The sequence below is a fragment of the Mastigoproctus giganteus genome, chromosome 3 (assembly GCF_048544385.1).
Source record: "Mastigoproctus giganteus isolate SK-2022 chromosome 3, ASM4854438v1, whole genome shotgun sequence".
NCBI lineage: Eukaryota > Metazoa > Arthropoda > Arachnida > Uropygi > Thelyphonidae > Mastigoproctus > Mastigoproctus giganteus.
Window position 1 is genome coordinate 72,827,706 of NC_143577.1, and position 21,323 is coordinate 72,849,028.

General features: G+C 37.2%; 1 protein-coding gene across 1 annotated transcript in view; it reads right to left on the reverse strand.

Annotated features, from left to right (window-relative positions):
• LOC150088081 (calpain-5-like) overlaps positions 1-18,706 on the reverse strand; it is a 153,017-nt gene extending 134,311 nt beyond the window's left edge. Inside the window, exons 1-2 of the mRNA XM_090370561.1 lie at positions 18,640-18,706; positions 2,025-2,221 (exon numbers count right to left, since the gene is read on the reverse strand). Of these exons, the coding sequence (XP_090226687.1) occupies positions 2,025-2,210 (186 nt within the window). The 5' untranslated portion in view covers positions 2,211-2,221; positions 18,640-18,706. The remainder of the gene's footprint in view (positions 1-2,024; positions 2,222-18,639) is intronic.
• Positions 18,707-21,323: the final 2,617 nt, after the last annotated feature.

Sequence of the window (21,323 nt, forward strand, 5' to 3'; positions counted from 1 at the left end):
CGAGAAAGAACTGAATCTTGGGGAACACCAGCATTAGAGAAGTTAGAAGACAAAGAGTCATCTACCATCACCCAAAGTGAGTGGGCAGAGAGAAAACTGGATACCCAATTACAAAAAGGTCCAGTTTCGATGCCCACTGTAGGTGCTGTCATGCTGGTGAACCGTGGTAAGCATGGGTGGTTGGAGCAGCCCCATTTTCAGAAGGGTTCAATGTACTGTGTGTTGTGACACATTACTCCCATCACCGACATTCCAATTACCAGCAAGTTGCACCACAGTCACCCTTCTGTTACCATGTACCACCTGGGAGAGCCTTCGCTCACCTCGAGTATTGATGAGCTGTGGTTGTCCAACACCTCGCCGGCAGTTTGTGGGTTCCCCTCCTCAGACCACTTTCGGTACGTACTAATCACAGCTGACCGTGGGCGGATGCTCACGGTCAGCTGTCATTAGTACTTAAGTCCGCTGCCTTTCCCCATCTGAAGAACAAGTGTCATACTGATTAACAGAGCTCGGTATCAGGCGTTTTTTATGCCATGTCCCGACCCGCGCATGTGACGTAGTTCACCTGCAGTTGCTTCGATTTGCATAATGACTCACTCGTCATAATGTTTCGGCTCATCGGTGTATGGTAAGAATATACCCAGCTTTCAGACAACGTGGCCTTGACAATGCCCCTCACATATATACTATCGGCCTCCCTCCAGTCACTATCTGGTAGGGTAGAGGCAGTGAGATTATACACTAGCTGATCTGGAACCCTTCTAGAGAGTTACCAATAAGTTTGGTCCAGTATACTAACTAGCAGCCAGCCTGCGAACACCATTTTAGAGTGTACCCTCGAAATGTAAGGAATGTTGGATCTTGCCATGATGTCCATCATAACCTCAAAAGACACTGATCATACTGCATGAGGGAAGAGATGGGGAGGGTTTACTGGAGCTTTGCTCTGGAGACCAAACATGGGTTGCACCACTTCAAGCCTCCAATAAGCAAAGTAGTGGTACTGGTTGATGAGAGTCATCTACCACCTAGTATTGTCTGGTAACACAGAAGGGCAGAATTTCTCTGTGTGGTGTGGACGCTACACCTCGACCCCTGCTCACATTGGTTTGCACCTGGGTGGTCCCCCTCAGTGGGCTAGGTTGCTGTATTCTGTATTTTGGGACTTGCACATGGGAGTTGTACCCTGGGTTATTAACAGTCCCATCATGATGAAAGTGCAAGCAGAGAATTTAGCTGTCACAGATCAAGCAGACTTCGCCAAAATTAGGTCCACTTGACTTAAGTGTCACTCAAATATCAGTTCCATCAGTGTTTTAGACTCCCAGTAGCAAGCATAGCTTGGGTCAGAGAGAATATCTGCAACACCCTCAAGGACCAAACATTCTTGATGTTATCTAGCCATACCTCACATTTATTAGTGTTAAACTTCGATTGCTATTTTTCCACCTATCTTCTTAGTTTATCTCAGTCCTCTTGAAGAAATATACCAATTATTATCTTCTGTATCATCAGTAAACTTAAAATTCAAACCTGAAATACCCTCATCAATATCATTAATAAATATTAAAAAACAATGAGGGACACAGATGGAGGCCCACTCATTACATTAGCTGATGAAGGTGTCTTTGCCATTTCCAACCCAGATTGAATCAATCCCATGGTTTTCAACCTTGGGTCAAAAAGGTTGTTGGAAAAGCCAGCAGCAAAAGTGTTAAGTGAGGGAGATCATCCCACAGTTAAGATTTTTAACAGTCCTATTTCAGATGCCCACTTGGATAACAGTATTTGTTTTTAAGTTGGACATAAGACCAAGCTTTAGCACAGAGTTCTTGACATAATTCTTTGAGAGAGCAGAAAGTTCACCTGTGTTCATATACCTAATGCAGTAAAGCAACTGACTGTTACATATTGCTTTCTGTATTAAAGTATTCCCTGCCATGTTGTATTATCAAATATTTAACATCATATTTTTCATATTTTTATTTTTTTAACAAAATAAACAGAAAATGCATACATACATTTGGCCGTTTCCATTCTACTTCACCAGGCAACTGATGAGCAGTATCAGTAAAAAGAAGTGAAGAATTATCTGCAGGAAATTCAGGATCCACAAAGACATCACCAGAATCAAGCAGTTCTTGTCTAAGAACCTCAAATTTTTGCTGTTTAAAAGCACTTGGCCCACAAAAAAGGTTTAAAACCATTGTATTTATATCTGAGGGAGATAAAGCATGATAGTAAACAAAGTTTTATAAATACAAAAAAATATTATATTATTAACTTTACTTGCTTATACACTAATGACAGGAGATAGTAAATGAATTTATTGAGTTTGAAGTATTGGTTAAGTCATCAAATGATGACATTGCAATTAGAACAGAAATATGGTGTCACCCTGATACTGGGATGTGCAGAATTTGAATATGGCAATTATACAGCGTACAAGGACAGATATGATAAAAGGGTAGGCTTTTAGTTATAATTTGGTTACAAAGAATACAGATTCTAAAACAGTACAACCAGTAGATATACACTGTATGCTGATTCAGTCTGGTAGACAAAAACTGGAAAAAAACAAAGAGAGTAAGAGTCTGTTATAGGATAAATTACCATGAAGAGCATAGTAAACAAGGAAACAGACAAATGGAATGGGCCAGAAAATTAGAATGTCTTGTTAATGGGATTTTAACTATCCAGATATCAACTAAACTCAGGAATGGCAGCTCACGTAATAGCAGAACATTTCTCAATTTGGTGGATGACCATTTCCAGCACAATCATGTTAGAGAAACAACAAGAGAAAGCAATATTCTTTATTTGGTTATTAGCAGTGATTCATCATGTACTAAGCATCTTCAAGCTAAGGAAATTATAGGTGCAGTGTTCATGGACTATTAATGTAGATTTATTCAAAGAAATATCTACTGTGTGCAAAAAATAATTTTGACATCATATACTTGAATTTCAGGAAGGCTTTTGATACTGTTGCACATAAAAGACTGCTGTACAAATTTCCCCAAGGTTCAATGCTGGAGCCATTGTTGTTTTCAATATTTATCAATGATACTGATGAAGGTATGTCAGGCTTAATGTTTAATTTTTCAGATGATACAAGAGTACAGCAAGAGTACACCCAGTCACCAGGGTGAGCTACTGCAACAAGATCTAGGAAAATTCGGTTGATAGGCTGAGAAATGGCAGTTGAAGTTTTAACATTGACAAATGCAAATTACTGCATATGGGTACCAGTAACACCAGAGTAACTTATCAACTGTGTGGTACTATACTCAGGGTGGTGCAGAATGAAAAAGAGCTGGAGATAATTGTGAATTCAGACATGAAATTCTCTGAGCAGTGCAGATATGCTGCCAGGACAGCTCATGAGGTTCCGTCAATGATATACAGAAACTTTGCTAGCAGGGATAAGGAGGTGATTATTCCTTTGTATAAGGCCATGGTTAGGCTGCATCTAGAGTACTGTACAGGTCTGGAGGCCTCACTTTAGAAAGGATGTAGACCTGCTGGAATGGCTGCAGAGAAGGTCAACCAGACTGGAGAAGGGAATAAAACGGTGCCCTTACCTAGAAAGGCTTCAGTTCTGCAAATTGCAGTGTCAAAACTAGGCACCTGTGGGGAGACCTGATTGAACTGTTTAAAGCCTTGACTGGATTGGGTAAGCCAAATGTTAGTGGTATTCTTCCACTTGCTGAGGCTACATACGAGGGGGCATAAATTCAAGTTGAGGAAGGAAGGTTGCAAAATAGATGTGTGGAAGTTTGTTTCAGCCAGTGGGTGGTTGATTGTTGGTACAGGCTTCCATCTGTTGTTATGGAAGCAATGGGTTAAATTCAAGGAAGAACTGGACAAATTCTTGGAGAGTACAGATGAACTTTTTTTTTTTTTTGGCTGCTGCCATATAAGCTTGATTTCTTACAAATTACAGCTGTGAATAACAGGCTCTCTGAAAAAGCGATGTGTTTGCCATTTTATATTGAACTTTATAAGTAGCCATATAGTTCTCGATACGCTGGTTATTTTTATTTTTAATTTAGAGAAGAGTTTTTGTAGATTACTACTTAATATACAAAATTTGCATCCCTGGATTTAGTATTCTATTAGATAGTGTAGTATTGACAATTAATTAAATTTATTGATCTTATTAATTTAAAATATCATGCTCCAGAGTAGAGCAGAAAAGCAATGGGCACAAAAGTGGCAGGAGTGCTGTGATTCGGGGGAGAACTGAGGGGGCGATTCTCCAATGCATCACAGCCTAAAAAAATGAGCAACTCGTGAAATGCTTGCCGAACTCTGGAACGGTACGTGATCCAGCAAGGAGGATGTCTTTGTGTGTGCCAGGTGCAGAGAGTGTCTAGAAATTAGGCGTCAGCTTAGTGTTCTGATGGGTGTCTACAAGAGCTTGAGGTCTAGGGTAGATGCCCTTGAATAATTAATAAGAGGTGCCGTCAAGCTCTCAGCTGCCCAACTCAACGCCAGAGCTCACTCCTGGGCATCAGGAAACACAGCGGCAATCTCCAAGGCAGATGCGCTGGTCCCACAGGCTTCCCATTTAGAATTCAACATTGGTAGCATCATCAGTTGATCTCACTGTACAGAATTTAAAAACTGTCTGAGACCCCTGTAGTCACCCTTTATGAAAGAAAAAAAGCTCTTCCTTTTAGCCTTGATGGTAATTACATCTTTAAGTAATTCCCACATCAGTACATGTGATCACTGTCACCCACTGGTTCCTTTATCTGCAAATTCTTAATACATGAATAATCATTGCTGATAATCAGATCAAGATTATTACTCCCTCTGGTTGCTTCTCGAACATGTTGCTGTAGACAACAGTCATCCAATAAATCCACAAAAGTCTTGCTAGTGTGGGAGTGACCAATCCATAAGTTCCTGTCAATATCTGGAAAGTTAAACTCCCCATTATAAGACATTTTGATTTACTGGCCCACTATTTCTCTGCACAATTGCTCCATTATACTCATCAGATTCATTAGCCTATAATACACACCTACTCTCATTTTTCCTTTACCAGTGCTTATGTCACAACAATCAGACTCAACATTGCATTGTCCACCAACATCAATTTGATGCATTTCCTTAGATTTTATGTATTTCTTAGCTAACCGCATAACCCTCCTCCCTTCCTGCCCTGTCTATCCTTTCTGTACATTCCCAAATTCCAATTCTGCACTGCTTATGTCTGTGTGACACCACATCTCTGATATCCCAACAATATCTGCCTTTGATGTCTTGAGTAGCACTTCAAGCTCATCAAATTTATTAACTATTACTCCTAGAATTGGTGTACATGCAAGTATACATGCACCTGTTTCTACTCTTAGTTACCCATATCTATTTGTTCCACTATGACTCCCAGCAGTCCTGGAAATCTCCATTGTCTTGCTTTCCAGGCTGCTGCTCATTCTAATATAAGCAGTGTAGAATCACTTTTGCTCTGCCTGTGGCCACTTTTAACCTTCTAGTCTGTGTATCCCTCAAGTTACTCTTTGTAATTGCATTTACAGTGAATCCATCTACAGCAACAAGTTTGCTTATGATTTCTTATAGAGTTTATTTCTCCTACTTGACAAATACGTTAGTAACGTTCTCTTTTGTTTACCTGCAGAAGAGTTTGTTTCACTGTATATGCTTCACTGTCCTCAGTTGTTTTTGCTTACCTGAGCTGATATCTTCATCTTCAATGCTTATAGGTGCAGATGCAGTGATCTTATCTATAGTGCCTCAATTTTAATTTTCGAATTAAACCACTAGTGACCAGCCACGACACAATAAAATGGAATGACATATTATGCATTTTTCTTTTTTATTGCCAGACAAAAGATTTTGAATTAAACATGGGGGTTGGAATTTGAAATCTAATAGTATGAATGATATAAAAAAACTGCATTATAAGGGAAAAAGAATGCACGCTGCACAGTTGAAAGTTGAAACTGCACACGATTGATATTAACTGCTGACTAACTAGTAGCTGCCAGGTTGAGACATGTCACACGATTCACTTTAATGAGTTGCTTGAAGCACAGGTGACTGGCAGTAACTAACAAAGCAGCAGGTTCAGCTGTACAGCGTTGTGTCAGTCAAGATTACCAACTGGCAGTTTTCATTACCAAATTGGCAGGAATTTTGTTTGGTAACGAAAATAAATCATTTGGTATTCTGGTAATGAAAATGGTGGTATTTGGTAATAATAAAGTAATATATCAAGTATGAGATTTTAAATCCTTCAAAAAGTCAAATTGATTTAAATATTCTTATTCTATTGGCAAGATTGATAACAATTAACACTCCTGTTTGCTTACATATCATAGGATACTGCAATACGAACATGAATGTACTATGTATGTAGTTTTGCGTGTGGTGCTGACTGCAGCTAGCAGAGTGAATTCAATTCAATATATATTACTGAAATTACGTACTGAAAAATTAATACAAATGCCCGTAGTACGGCAAAACTGTAGAGCGAAAATTTAACATAAACCTAACAATTAATCATAATAAGGAGGGCAGAGAAGGGGTAACAAGACAGAAACTGTGGCTGAAAGCCTCCAAATAATTTAGAATATAATTTAAATCCAATTCAAATAAATCCATTTTAAAATTTAAAATATAGAACCAATTGCATAACAATTTAACCGCATCCCCCTATTAAGGTGCCAGTTTCAAAAAACATGAAATATCACCAAAAGAGACTAATCAAACTACTAAAACCAAAATAAAATAAAATAAAAATAGACTGACCATTATGCCCCATATCGACAGAGGACCACGAGGCCAATAATGGTCATGGAATCACTGCATTTCAATCACTAGACAAATCATCGCATAGGCAAACCGATCGAAGGACCTATCCACCCCTCCTTCCTCCGATCGAGCCACAAATGCAGAGGATTTGCATAGCAGTGGTCCTTATACAACAAAAAATAAACAATAGAACAGACTAGCACTCCTGAGCAAAGCCACACCACAGACATACTGAAAGCTTAGCCAGCTATAACCAGCTTACGTATATAGATACAGAAAATAGAAAATATATTTATAGATGATGGTATAGGTGCCATCATAATAATTGTAATATATATGTATATATATATATATATATATATATATATATATTAGGCTATCCATTCCAGGACTAGTTTATATATAACTAGTGGGTGGTTAGTTGGGATCGCCACAAACCTGATGCTGCCATGTAGAACCAAATTTAATAATAAGAAATATAAGTTTAGTACTGTACATATATATATATATTATTATTTTTTTTTTTTTTTTTTTTTTTGAGTAATTGGTAATCAAATTGAGAATCTGGTAACAATTCTTGTCAGATTTGGTAATACACCAAGCATGAGACTTGGCAACCATGGTGTCAGTTGCCAAGTGTTACTTGAGATTAGATGAGATGCCTGGAATTGCAATAACTCTTTCATAATCCATAATCAATAACTCACTATCTCACTATTGCATATCATTATATTAAAAAATAAATTTAAAACAATTTAATGTTCCCAGGAAATTTCTAGGAATTTTTTTTTAATTCCTGGGAATTAAAAACCAATAAAAACATGCAAAAAAACCAATAAACATTCCTCACATCATTGATGGGATTTGAATCTGGGCCATTTCCATCTAGTTTTGGAGGACAATGCTTATATACACGGTGCAACTCACAAGGGCTGTTCACGCCTAACCAATCTGATTAACTATGAGATTGTCACAAAGGAAATGAATGCAAAGAATAATTTTGACATCCTACACTTAGATTTCAGTAAAGCCTTTGATACTGCACCACGTATAGGACTGCTGTATAAACTTGAGCACTGAAGCATTAAGGGTAAGATACTATTATGGATAAAGGGACAGTTGAGTGGTACGAGATAGGGTTATAATGGCCCCTGTTCTTCATCAACTAATGTGGTGAGGGGGATTCCACGTGTGTCCCTCACTGTTTTTAATACTGATTAATGATACTGATGTAGGTATTTCAAGTTTAATGTCTAAGATTGCTGACGATACAACAGGTAATAAATAGGATATGTTTCTTCAAGAGGAGTGAGATAAACTAAGAAAAATAGGTAGCAAAATAGCAATCAAAGTTCAACACTGATAAATGTGAGGTGCATTTAGGGCAATAAATGTACAATTGTAAATGCATGTTAGTATTAGTTGTGGTAAGGGATATAAGGAAGCTAGCTTAACACTTCCGATTTTTGCAACAACCCTTTTGACCGGGAATTGAAAACCATGGGATTCACTCAGTCTGGACTGAAAAGAGCAGACATTTTTGGACTTTCTTCTCACTATGACTGAATTAATCAGCCTCTGGCAAAGACTGCATGACAAAAATATCTGGTTTTTCTTCCCTTAAATTGAAAGATAAAGTTCTTTAAGTAGGGTGGTTCCCCACAAAGTGGATTAAAAATCCAATGCCACATATTTATGTAAGGAAGCAATGAAAGTGTTAAACATTACCAGCAAAAAAAAAAAGAAAGAAAACATCTCATCTGTAAATCCCCTCTAATAATTTGTTTTATCCTTCCTTAAATTCATGCAAATTAGCCACTTCCACAAAATACCAGATGGAACTTTGATCCAATAATCAATTATTCTGGCTGAAAGTAAATTTTTGCACATTTATCCCATAACCATCCTTTTCCAATTTCAGTTTATGTTCCCTTATGCATGCTGTCTGAGAAAGAATAGTTTCCACCAGCATTTAATTTACACAATACATTCAAAGCCTTACACAATTCAATCAGGTCTCCTTGAAAGTGCCTAATTTTCAAGCAGTGTAACTTGCAGAACCAAATCTTTCATGGTAAGAATACTTTTCTGGTCCTTAACTCACCTTGTTGCTCTTCTCTACACTGTTCCAGCAGTTCTGAATACCAAGCACTGGTATGATGAAAAAAATTAAGTGTATAAAGCTTTAAAAGATTTAAGTAAACTAAATGCCAAATTATAATGGATCATTATTATTTGGCGGAATGCAAATGTTCTCCCAACTATTGTTAAGTCAGTAAAAGACCCACTGGGTGGCAGTGATCATAGTGTACTAATGTGAAATTTAATTAAAGACATAACTACTATCAAGGGTAAAGGCTTTTGCTTTCATAAGGGTGACTACAGACAGTTTTTAAATTGTGTGCAGTGAGACCAACAGCAAATTCTAAATGGGAAATATTCAGGGAAGTAATCAAAGAAGTTACTATGCTTTTCACACCAACAAAGAAATACTGTTCAAGGCTTGGACCTAACTGAATGTCAGATGAACTGTTGAGACATGTGGCAGAGAAGTGCATGGGATGCATATAAATTATCAGGAAATACAGAAGCCTATGGCAGATATAAATTATTCTGTAATCAATTCACAAAGGTCAGGCAAGCTAAGGCAGATTATGAGCAGTCTCTGGAAAAGAATGCAAAGAAAAAGAGCAAAGACTTCTATCCTTATTAGAAGTAGAAGGAAGGGGTTGAATCACATTGCCCACTTAATGTTTATGGGTTAACTGTTGAGGAGCCTGCTCATGTTGCAGACAAATTGAATAGGTATTTTGCAACTACATTAACACGAGGAATTATTTAGGATGAGAGATGCCACAAGTTTATCTAACTCTAACGAGGAGCAAAATGACTTTGTAATAACTGAGGAGGATGGACATAAAAATTTTAATAATTGAGAATGGACATAAAAAAGGCACCTGTGGTGAATGGAATCTATCCAATTATATTAAGGGAGGCAACAAACCCTCAGCCATAATTATGAGAGCACCCTTGGATTCATGGGAGGTTCCTATGAACTGGAGCAGTGATTAACACTAGAATTAAAGTGATGAACAACATTAGGCAACTAGTTATGAATGGCATAATTATTGATGATCCTGACCAGATCACTCACAGACTGAGTAAATATTCTACCTCTACATTTGTGCATGAACAAATTTTTATAGATGGGAGTACTAGTAGTATAACAAGTAATAACTGGGAGCTAAATGATTTTGCAATAACTGAGAAGAATGTGGAGGAGAAATTGCAGAAGCTAAAAGTCAAAAAATGCACACCTGGAAGACAAAGGCGGAGATGGATAGATGAAATTCATAAGTTTTTGGGTAGTAAATAGATGGCCAGTGGTCAAAACAGAAGGAACTGGAAAGTTGCTGGAGAGGCCTTCATCCTGCAGTGGACTGAAAATGGCTGATAATGATGTTGCAAAAACAACTATAGTTATAATGCACCATGTCACACACACCTAGGATTAATGGTATCTATTCATTTATATTAAAAAAGGAACTCTTAAGAAACTACAAAGTAGTTGTTGTAGGCATCATTTGCTCTTTCTCATATTGTGCTCTGCCTTCACGACGAGTTGCCATGATATTGCACTACCTCGAATAAGTAACGCTTCACTAATAGAGAAGACTATTGTTACTTATTCTCAGTGAGTACCACCACCCAGACATGTTTCAAGGCTATTGGCCTATCAGCAGGTACCCTGGTATTGTAGACATGACGACCCAGTTGTGAAGATAATCACACAATATGAGAGATGTCTGCGATACCAGGGTCGTCATGTCTGCAATACCAGGGTACCTGCCCACCCACTGATGATAGGCCAATAGCCTTGAAACATGTCTGGGTGGTGGTGGTGGTACTCACTGAGAATAAGTAACAATAGTCTTCTCTATTAGTGAAGCGTTACTTATTCGAGGTAGTGCAATATCATGGCAACTCGTCGTGAAGGCAGAGCACAATATGAGAAAGAGCAATGATGCCTATAACAACTACTTTGTAGTTTCTTAAGAGTTGTCTATGGTGTATCTACACACCGATATTATATAGATATTAAACTCTTAATGTATTATGCCTTGTGCATTTAGTTATTTTAAATATTGTCATATACACCTTTTGGCATCTCTCATATTGTGTGATTATCTTCACAACTGGGTCGTCATGTCTGCAATACCAGGGTACCTGCCCACCAGCCTTGGGTACCTGCCAAGTACATAAGTATACTTGGACACCACCAGATGGAAATACAAAAAACTACATCAACTACGTTTTAATAAATAACAACTGGAAATCATCCATTCAAAATGTTAAAACTCTTAGAAGTAGAGATTTTGACACTGACCACAAACAGCTAGCAGCAACAATTAAACTGAAATTTAAAAATACAAAGCCAAAGAACAATAGAGCAATATCAAATATATTACGATTTGAAGAAAACAAAATAAAGGAAATTTATGGGAAAACACTACAAGAAAAATTAAAAGATATAAACTATTCATCATCTGTGGAAAATATATAGGAGAAAACTACACAAATGACTAAAGACGCAGCCTTAGAAACCTTGGGAACAAAACCAAAACCAAATAATCCTTGAATTACAGCAGAAATTTTAGACGTATGGACAGAAAAAAGACATATGACTCCTAAACAAAGAAAATAATCAAGATAAAAGAGAAAAATATAAAACCCTAAAAAACAAAATAGACAACCTATGTAAAGCTGCTAAAAGGAAATGTTTGGAAGATAAAGCAAAGCTGTGCGAATAAACGCCACAAATCTAAAACAACTTACCGGGTTATAAAGGAACTCTCTAAAACACATCCTGAAAACACTGACGATGAAAAATAAAAAATATATAAAAACAGGAGACACGCAAGAAATTGAAAAAATATTGGAAAGAATATTAACAAATGCTGTTCAAAGGGGAAAGAAAAAACGCTCTTGTCTTAGATAATAGAAGAGATAAAGCGCCCTCGATAACAAAAGAAGAAGTTCAGAAAGCAATTGGCCAAATGAAGGATGACAAGGCACCAGGAAATGATGGTATCCAAGCAGAACTATGGAAATTCGGGGACGATGCAATGTTAAAACACCTTGCACAATTCTTTAATTTTATTTACAGGTGATATACCAGAAGACTGGAAAAGTGGAATAATAGTACCTGTACACAAAAAAGGAGATAAAGAAAATTGTAAAGAAAATATAATATATAATATTAATTAATATTATATTAATATATATATAATTAATATTAATAATAAATATAATTAATAAATACAGTATATGTATAATTAATTATAAATATAATATTAATTATCTTTCTATACATTAAAATTATTTTCCTCCTATAATGGGCGAAGAGGGATGCAGGTTATGTGGTCATATGTAATAAGTACTAAAATACATAACTGAAACTTGTTTTTCTGTGATATAACAAGCTTCTGTTTTAGCATGATCATGTTAGATAAATTTCGTGCACACGCTTTGTTTATCTAGCATAAAGCATGACCACCCGGTACCAGTCTTGATTTCCATATGTAACGTATTTATGTATTCATAGTTAAGGAAAAGACAGTGTCGTAAGCTTTTGTAAGTATTTTATTTTATCAAAAGTGAGCACAGAGAACAGGGGGGCAAAGCCCACTAGTATTATATTAATATATTATATTAATAGTATTATTACTATGAAGAACTCATAATTATTATTATATGAGTCCTTCATAGTTCAGTTCCTTCCTTTTTTCAATATTTATTAACATGGCATACTACATGACCTAGAAAAATTAAGCAGTTAGGTTGAGAAGTAGCAACTGTGGGTTAAACACTGATAAATGCAAGGTACTGAATATGGGCAACAACAATCCCAGCATAACATACCAATTAGGTGGTAACATAGAACAAAAGAGACCTGGGGTAATTGTACAATCTGACATGAAGCTTTCTGAGCATTGCAGGCAGGTTACTAGTACAGCTCATAGAGCTCTGACAATGATATACAGAAATTTTTTCCAGCAAGAACAAGGATCTCATTATCCCACTGTGTAAGGCAATGGTTAGACAGCATTATTTTGGAAAATGCTATATAAGCTTGTACCATTTACTATTACTAATGGTACTAGATGAATAATGTCTGCATTACAACACCATAATTTCAAGGTGACAAACAACATGACTGTTCTGACTTATAAATAGGTTTTCTATAAGAGGGGGATAAGAGGAGAGCCATACCGAGTCATCCACACTGCTTGTAAAATTGTCTCATGAATGAGAACATGCCTGCCCTGTCAAATCCAAAGCCTTGATGTCATAAAATTAAGAACGTAGAAGGATAGACAACAGGATCTTATAAATTATGGACAAGGGCTGAGACAAGTTCAAAAAAGAGGCACACTGACGAATAATACCACATCAAAACAAACAGAGTCCCTGTCCTGAAACCAATCTGTCCTCATCAGCATTCGGATAAAAATTTTATGGAAAAATGATTGGGGATGGGGAGGAGTGCAATTTGGAAGGGACTTCATAGGCAATCTGAGTAACATCCCCCTACCCAATTAAGTAGATCTGGCTTAAAAGGTATTCTCGTGGGATGTAATATTTACAAAGAAGTGCAGAGATTCTGAAAAATTGGGATTCAGCCTTTTGTAGGTGCTGACTTTAAATTATTTTCATTGAGAAGTCTTTTTGGACACTGTTTTATTCCTTTTTCTCAAGTATTTTGCTGTATCATTTTTTATATCACAATATGTAGGTTTTAATATGGTAGTCAGTCTTGTTAAGAATACAATACTCTTTCCTTTATTTCTAATTTACTAATGTAGTTATTTTGAATATCCACATTATAACTTCACCACTTGATAGTTAATATTTACTGCAGTTAATAATGGCTCCTGACTTGGTACTTGGTCCTACAATTAAATGCAGAACACACAGTCTTGTTTTTTGTTTCAGGAGCGTAAGTTATATGCAAGATTTTGTGTTGTATCTTGACTAAACGGACAGGATTCTGTGGTCGGTCAAGGTACAACACAGGAAATACTAGCCCTTTCTTCTTGGGCTAGTATTGTTGGGAGAAATTTCAACCAGTGTTCAGCCACTGCCATTAGTATTTTTGTAAATTTTTGGAAGTGATCTAACAGATCACTTTCTTACCTTGTGAACTGTTCTGATCTTATAGTCATTGTGGAGTTTAAACAGAAAATAATTTATTTATTGATATTTAAGTTATGTTCAATTTACACTGGCCATGCTCAAACTGGTCTAATATCAAAGTGACTAAATAAAGGGATTTCTCGAACTTCAACAGTTACTGTGATGATTATTAGCATTAGTAGAGGCATACGATGCAAGAAAGTAAGCTTATGCAAAATCAGCCAAAAAAAAAAAAAAAAAAAAACGGTTCCCATTTCACTCCTCATTCCAAAGACCTGTCCAGCTCAGCCTTAAATTTATTTAGACTATCAACTTCCACAACAAAAGATGGAAGTCTGTTCCACCAATCAACTACCCGCTGGCTAAATGCAAATGTCCGTACATCTATCCTACAACTATCTTTCCTCAATTTGAATTTATGCCATCTCAGGTGATTATTCTGAGCAAGAGGAAGAATCCCATCAGCATTGAGCATGCTCAAACCATTCATTCTTTATACACCTCAATCAGATCACCTCACAGGTGCCTAGTCTCCAGACACTGTAATCTGCAAAACTTGAGCCTTTCTTCGTATGAGCAACCCTTCATTCCAATCACTAATCTTGTTGACCTTCTCTGTAATCGTTCCAACAGCTCTACATCCTTCTTAAAATGAGGCCTCCAGACCTGTATACAGTACTCAAGGTGTGGCCTGACCATTGCCTTATACAAGGGAATAATCAACTCCTCATCCCTGATAGGAAAATTATTGTATATCATTGACAAGACACCATGAGCTACTCTTGCAGACCCTCTGCACTGCTCAGAAAACTTCATATCTGCCTGCACAATTACCCCCAGGTCTTTCATTCTCTACCACTGTCAGTGTAGTACCACACAGTTGATACGTTACTCTGGGGTTACTGCTTCCCATATGGTGTACTTTACTTTGTCAATGTTAAACTTCATTTGCCGTCTCTCAGCCCATCTGCACATCCTTTCTAGATCCTGTTGCAGCAGTGTACTGTCATTAGTGTCCTTAACAACCCTACCAACCTTGGTATTGTCTGCAAAATTGGACATTAAGCCTGATATACCATCATCAATATCATTTATAAATACAGAAAACAACAATGGACCCAACACTGAACTCTGAGGGACTCCACTAATAACATTAGTCCACAAAGAGTAGTGTCCATTACCACTCAGTCTTCTCCCACTTAACCAACCCTTTATCTATAGCAGAAATTTGCCTCCAATGCCACACTGCTCCAATTTGTGCAGCAGTCTTCCATCGGCAACAGTATCAAAAGCCTTTCTAAGATCCAAATATATGATATCAAAGTTATTCCCTGCATCCAGTTCGTTAGGTGGTAGATGACTTTCATCAACCGGTGAAATACCACCACTTTGCTTATTGGAGGCTTGAAGTGGTGAAACCCATGTTTAGTCTCTAGAGCAAAGTTTCTGGCATTCCCCCCCCCCCTCCCCATACTTCTCCTTCAACCCATGCACGGTACTAAGTACTATAGGTTTTGATACCTTTCGTGTTTGGGGTTTTCATAAAAAAAAAAAAAAAACATCATAGTATCCAATCAAATTGGTCGGATACTATGGTATATTGGTCTTCCCCTTAACAAAACAATGCTGTGTCCAAGCTATAACTGAAGTCTTGTCTAGATGATCCTACAGTGCTTCTTTCACCAGTGTCTCCATTAATTTCCCTGGAACAGAAGTTAAACTAACAGGTCTATAATTACTTGTGTCGCCCTTTGATCCTCCTTTGTGAATTGCAGTCACATTTGCACATCTCCAGTCCATGGGTACCTCCCCTGAGTCCAAGGAAGCTCTCATAATTATGGCTAAAGGTTTGCTTACTTCCTTTGCTGCCTCCTTTAATATAACTGGATAGATCCCATCCACCCCAGGTGCCTCTTTTATGTTTATCTTCAACAATTTCTCCTCCACTTTCCTCTCGGTTATTACAAAATCATCTAGCTCACTGCCAGAGTTTAATTAACCTCTGGCATTCCCCTCCCTGAATAACTCCTAATGTGTGAATGTAGATGCAAAATACTCATTTAGTTTGTTAGCCACCTGAGCAGCATCATCAACAGTTGAACCATCAATATCCAGTGGACCAATCTGATTCATCTCTTTCCTTCTAGAGTTTCCATAGGTAAAGAACTTTTTGCTGTTTTTCTTTACATCCTTTACCAAAGATTACTCATAATCTGCCTTTGCCTGCCTAATCTCCTTTGTAACATGGTTACAGACCAGCTTATATCTATCATAGGCTTCCATGTTACCCATTAATTTATATGTATCCCATGCATTTTTCTTCTCTGCCACATGTCTCATCAGTTCATCTGACATCCATTTAGGCCTAAACTTTGAACAATATTTCTAAGTTGGTATGTAAAGCCTAGTAGCTTCAAAGATAAATTCTTTTAATGCTTCCCATTTTGAATTTGCTGTTGGTAACATCATCAGTTGGTCCCACTGTATAGAATTCAAATACTGTCTCAGACCTCCATAGTCACCTTTACGAAAGAAAGAACCCTTCCTTGTACCCCTGATGGTAGTTACCTCTTTGAATAAATCCCACTTCAGCACACTGTGATCACTGCCACCTAGTGGTTCCTTTATCTGCAGATTCTTAATGCATGAAGAATCACTACTGATAATCAGATCAAGAGTATTACTCCTTCTAACTGCCTTCCAAACATGCTGATATAGAAAACAATCATCCAGTAAATCCACAAAAGCCTTGTTAGTGTGTGAGTGACCAACCCACAAATTCCAGTCAATATCCAGGAAATTAAAATCCCCCATTATAAGACTCTCTGATTTACTGGCCCACTATTTACCTCTACAGTTTTTTATTATACTCATCAGAGTCATTAGGCCTATAACACACTCCTACTCTCATTTGATCTCCCAGTGCTTATGTCACACCAAACTGACTCGACACTGCACTGTCCAGCGATGTCGACTGGCTGCACTTCCATGGATTTTATGTTTCTTAACTAATAGCATAATCCCTCCTCCCTTCCTGTCCAGTCTATCCTTTCTGTACACATTGTACTCCCCAAATTCCAGTTCTACATTCCTTTTATCTGTGTGACACCACGTCTCTGATATCCCAACAATATCTGCCTTTGATGTTTTGACCAACACCTCAAATTCATCAAATTTATTTAGCAAACTCCTAGCATTGGTGTACACGCAAGTATACATGCTCCTGTCCTATTCTTAGCTACCCTAACACAACCCATGTGTTTCCTTGTACCGCAATGACTCCCAGCAATCTATGAAATCCCCTGCATCTTGTTTTCCAGGCTGCTGCTCATTCCAATAGAAGCAGTGCAAGAATCACTTTCACCTCTGCCAGCGGCTACTGTTAATCTATTAGTCCTTGTATACCCCCAAGCTAGCAGTTTTCCGACCCACCTAACACTGCCTTGATGGCATCAGCAAATATTCTTGCACCCTTTCTATTTAAGTGTATCCCATCCCTGTAGAAGCAGTCTCTCCTGTTAACAAGTATAGATCAGGATGAGAAAAATTCTACCCCTTGAGCCTTGCACAATCTCTCCAGGGCTTTCATCATATACTCCCTCCTATCGTGTCTGGGCAGAATTGCAGACACTTTCAAATTCAACCCTAATTCACGGCTTGTTTTCAACAGTGACCTCTACTTGTTAAGTAATTTTGTAATGGTTAAAAACTTAAGTAATTTTGTTAAGTAAACTTGTTATTCTTCTAACAGTACATATCTCATTCTTCTAACTTGCTGTACATTTCATATTTCAGTTTACCCGACCAGGTGCTTATTTTAGTCTGACCAGGGATCATATATATTTGGTGTTCTCTAACGGCAATAGAAAGATATTCTGTGGAACACAAAATAAATGTATTTTTCAAAATAATGAGAGAAATTACCTTAATGTATACATGTAGGACTTTTCTTGAATTTAAACGAATATTTAAATAACGAAATGAATTATTTAAATATTCGTTTGAATTCAAGAAACGTCCTCCTACTGTACATGCATATATTGAGGTAATTCCTCTCATTATTTTGAAAATTGATTAATGACATATGACATACTGTGCCTTGTTGCTCTTTCATTTAATAACAAAATAAGTGTAAATAAAATATATTACAATGGTAGAAAGATGTTAATATGAAAATTTAAATATAACTTTAGCTTTGACAATAATCACATCAAGTCCACTCTTCTAACACACTTTCTTTCACTATAATAAATACTGTCCCAATTATCAATCCATTTTTTTAAACATACTCCCCAATATTCTTCATTCTCTGCTATCAATATTATCTTTCGATTTACCTTCAAGCCAATAACACTCGTAGACAGATATATCTGCCATTTCATGCCAAGTGTATTTCTATATTGCAATTCATACCAAGAATGCTTATATTTGCCTTGTTAGTTTATTTTCTAGTTTTCTTGATCATACACCACAGTTTTAACATCTCTTTAGCAACAAACCCATACTAGTGAAAAACAAAAATGAAGGCATCTTGCTATTTTAAAGTAAAATTAGTAACAACTTATCAATAAAAAAAAATAAATAAATAAAACCTAAATAACGCTGTCATTACAAAATTTGCTCACAAACATTATTTCAGGAACACACACTTACAAGGGAATTAGACGTCACTCCTATAACTAAACACCACAACCCTTACTCCACCTTGGAAGCACTACTTTCGCCCTCTACTGCAGCGAATCTCCAGTTGGAGAGAAAATATAACGGTGACCAGAAAAATCACAGGAAAAAAATGGGTAAAAAGCAGAACACAATACAGTTAGTCAACGTATAACACGTGTTTACACAACACGAATTCGATCATACACGATTTATAAATAGGAAACGATATCGTATATAACACGAACCGAATTCGCTTATGCACGATTCGCCTTTCTGTTTACAAGAAATGCAGTCTAACGCAGAATCATCCCAACTGAACGCAACACGATAGGAATGAAGAGATGATTCTGAAAATGCATTTATGTTTTTTATATCAGTGAAGGGGAAACACATTTCACCATAATAACGTAAAAACCCACACAATTCCAGCTATCGGTATTATCGCAAATGCAATTAGATGGAGTTTACTACCAGTTTATAACAGATTCCACTAGCAGGAACGCAACTGGAAATTGTTTTTATTGTTTTATGGTAGTAACCACCAGAAATGTGCTTTAATAAAATGTGAGCTAGTGAGGTGTTCATAGTGTATCTCTGCCTTTACGGTGTTGTTTATTGAATTGTAGCAACTCTACACGCGCGCAGCTTTGTTTATGTGTATCAAGTGTGCCTCCTCATTTTGTAATTGTTCTTTATTCCCTAAGTAAAATACTTAAAAGGTGTGAAAAGGAAGCGTCCTGGTGAAGACACTACAGATTTAGAGTGAAAAAGAAAAGCAATATCGATAAACAGAGGCGGATTGGGTCAAAAATTCTTACCCGGGAAAATTTGTAGTGGCCTCATACTAGCGTTTATGGCCAAAATCACACCGGCCTCCGGTCGGCCCACCGTGGTTTCCCGGGTAAGGCGGACTGGCCATAACCCGGTTATGGCCAGTCCGCCTCTGTCGATAGAGAAAAAATATGAAATTGTGAAACGCTTTGTGCGAAATGAAAGACCATTTGATATTACACTTGCTACAGGCCTAAACGAGGCAACGCCGAAAATTACGAAGAATGTAGAGAAAATAAAAACAACTTTCATAGCAAGAACAACTCAAAGTGTAATTAAAATCCATTAGATTAAAACACAAAGAATGGGAAGAGATAGAATGGCTGTCATCTGTTTGGATAGAAAATCAAACAAAAAACAAGTTTGCTTACAATAGAAGCAAAAACATTAGCAATATTTTATTACGTAATAGTCGTAATAAAAAACGTAACTATTTTATTAAGATAATTTTTGTGTTTGGTAATGTTTTGGTTACAAATGTGTGTTCAATCTTGGGTGGTTGGCACCTAACCTTATTTTTCCCATAGAGTCTGTTGTTTATATTGCAGATTTTACATTGCACGAGGGTTTCTAGGAACACAACTATCGTGCTACACGAGGGCTGACTGTACAACGTAAAATCTTGTAACTTCCGTGAAAATTCTGATATTCCACACAAAAAGATGGCGGATGGCGGTTTCAAAAAATATGACTGTTAATTGGCAATTTTACAATTTCATACATGAACAGGATAAAAAAAAAAAGAGGACACAGCCAACTCCCGAACAGAATCGGTAGAATTTACCCATAGGGGCTCACATCTGGTCAGTATGGGCTTGGCACACCCAGGGTCCTGAGCTGGATATCATCATTCTTTTCTTTCTTGGTGATTTCTTTCTACTTCTCTCTCTCTTTTTCTCTCTCAGTGTAATAGGGAAATTTTTTTTTTGCCGGTGCAGCATAAGCCTCAGGCTTCCTTGCACCATATGGCTGCTAATAATAATAATCACTAGCGTAGCTACCCTTTTTCGGGCCCGGAGGCAAAGAACATGTTCGGGCCCCTACTTAATTAATGAAAATTGCAAAAACAGGAGACAACCAAAGACGCCGAGCCCCTAAAGGGCCCGGGCCCGGAGGCAATTGCCTTGCCTGCCTATATGGTAGCTACGCCACTGATAATAATAATTACTGAGCAGATTATCAGATCACTTAGAGTCCTACTGTATGTGCTACACTCTCTAAGTAACCTTCACAGGGTGCACAATTTCTAGTGTTGCTATTCTCTCACCACTGGAAGGGGCGTGAGTTCAATTTCGGTCGTCCCATGGCCACGACCAAATTAATTTTCAGAGGAAGCTTTCTAAGAGTCTAAGTTCTACTTTAAAAAAAAAAAAAAAAATATATATATATATATATATATATATATATATATATATATATATATATATATATATATATAATCATAAAGTTTTATTAACATCAGTTGAAGCATATGATGCAAGAAAGCAAGCTTATACAGCATAAGCCAAAAACAAACAAAAAAAAAACCCTTCCCATTTCAACCATCCGGTCACTCCAAATGTTTGTCTAGTTCAGCCTTAAATTTATTTAAGCTATCAACTTCCACAGCAACAGATGGAAGTCTGTTCCAGCAAGGAACTACCCACTGGATAAAGGCAAACTTCCGCACATCTGTTCTAGAACTGTCTTTCCTCAATTTGAATCTCTGCCCCCTCAGTTTTTAATCTGAGCAAGCGGAAGTATCCTCTCAGTATTGAGCGCGCTGAAACCATTCAAGGCCTTATACACCTCGATTAGATCACCTCGAAGGTGCCTAGTCGCCAGATGCTGCAACTTGCAGAACT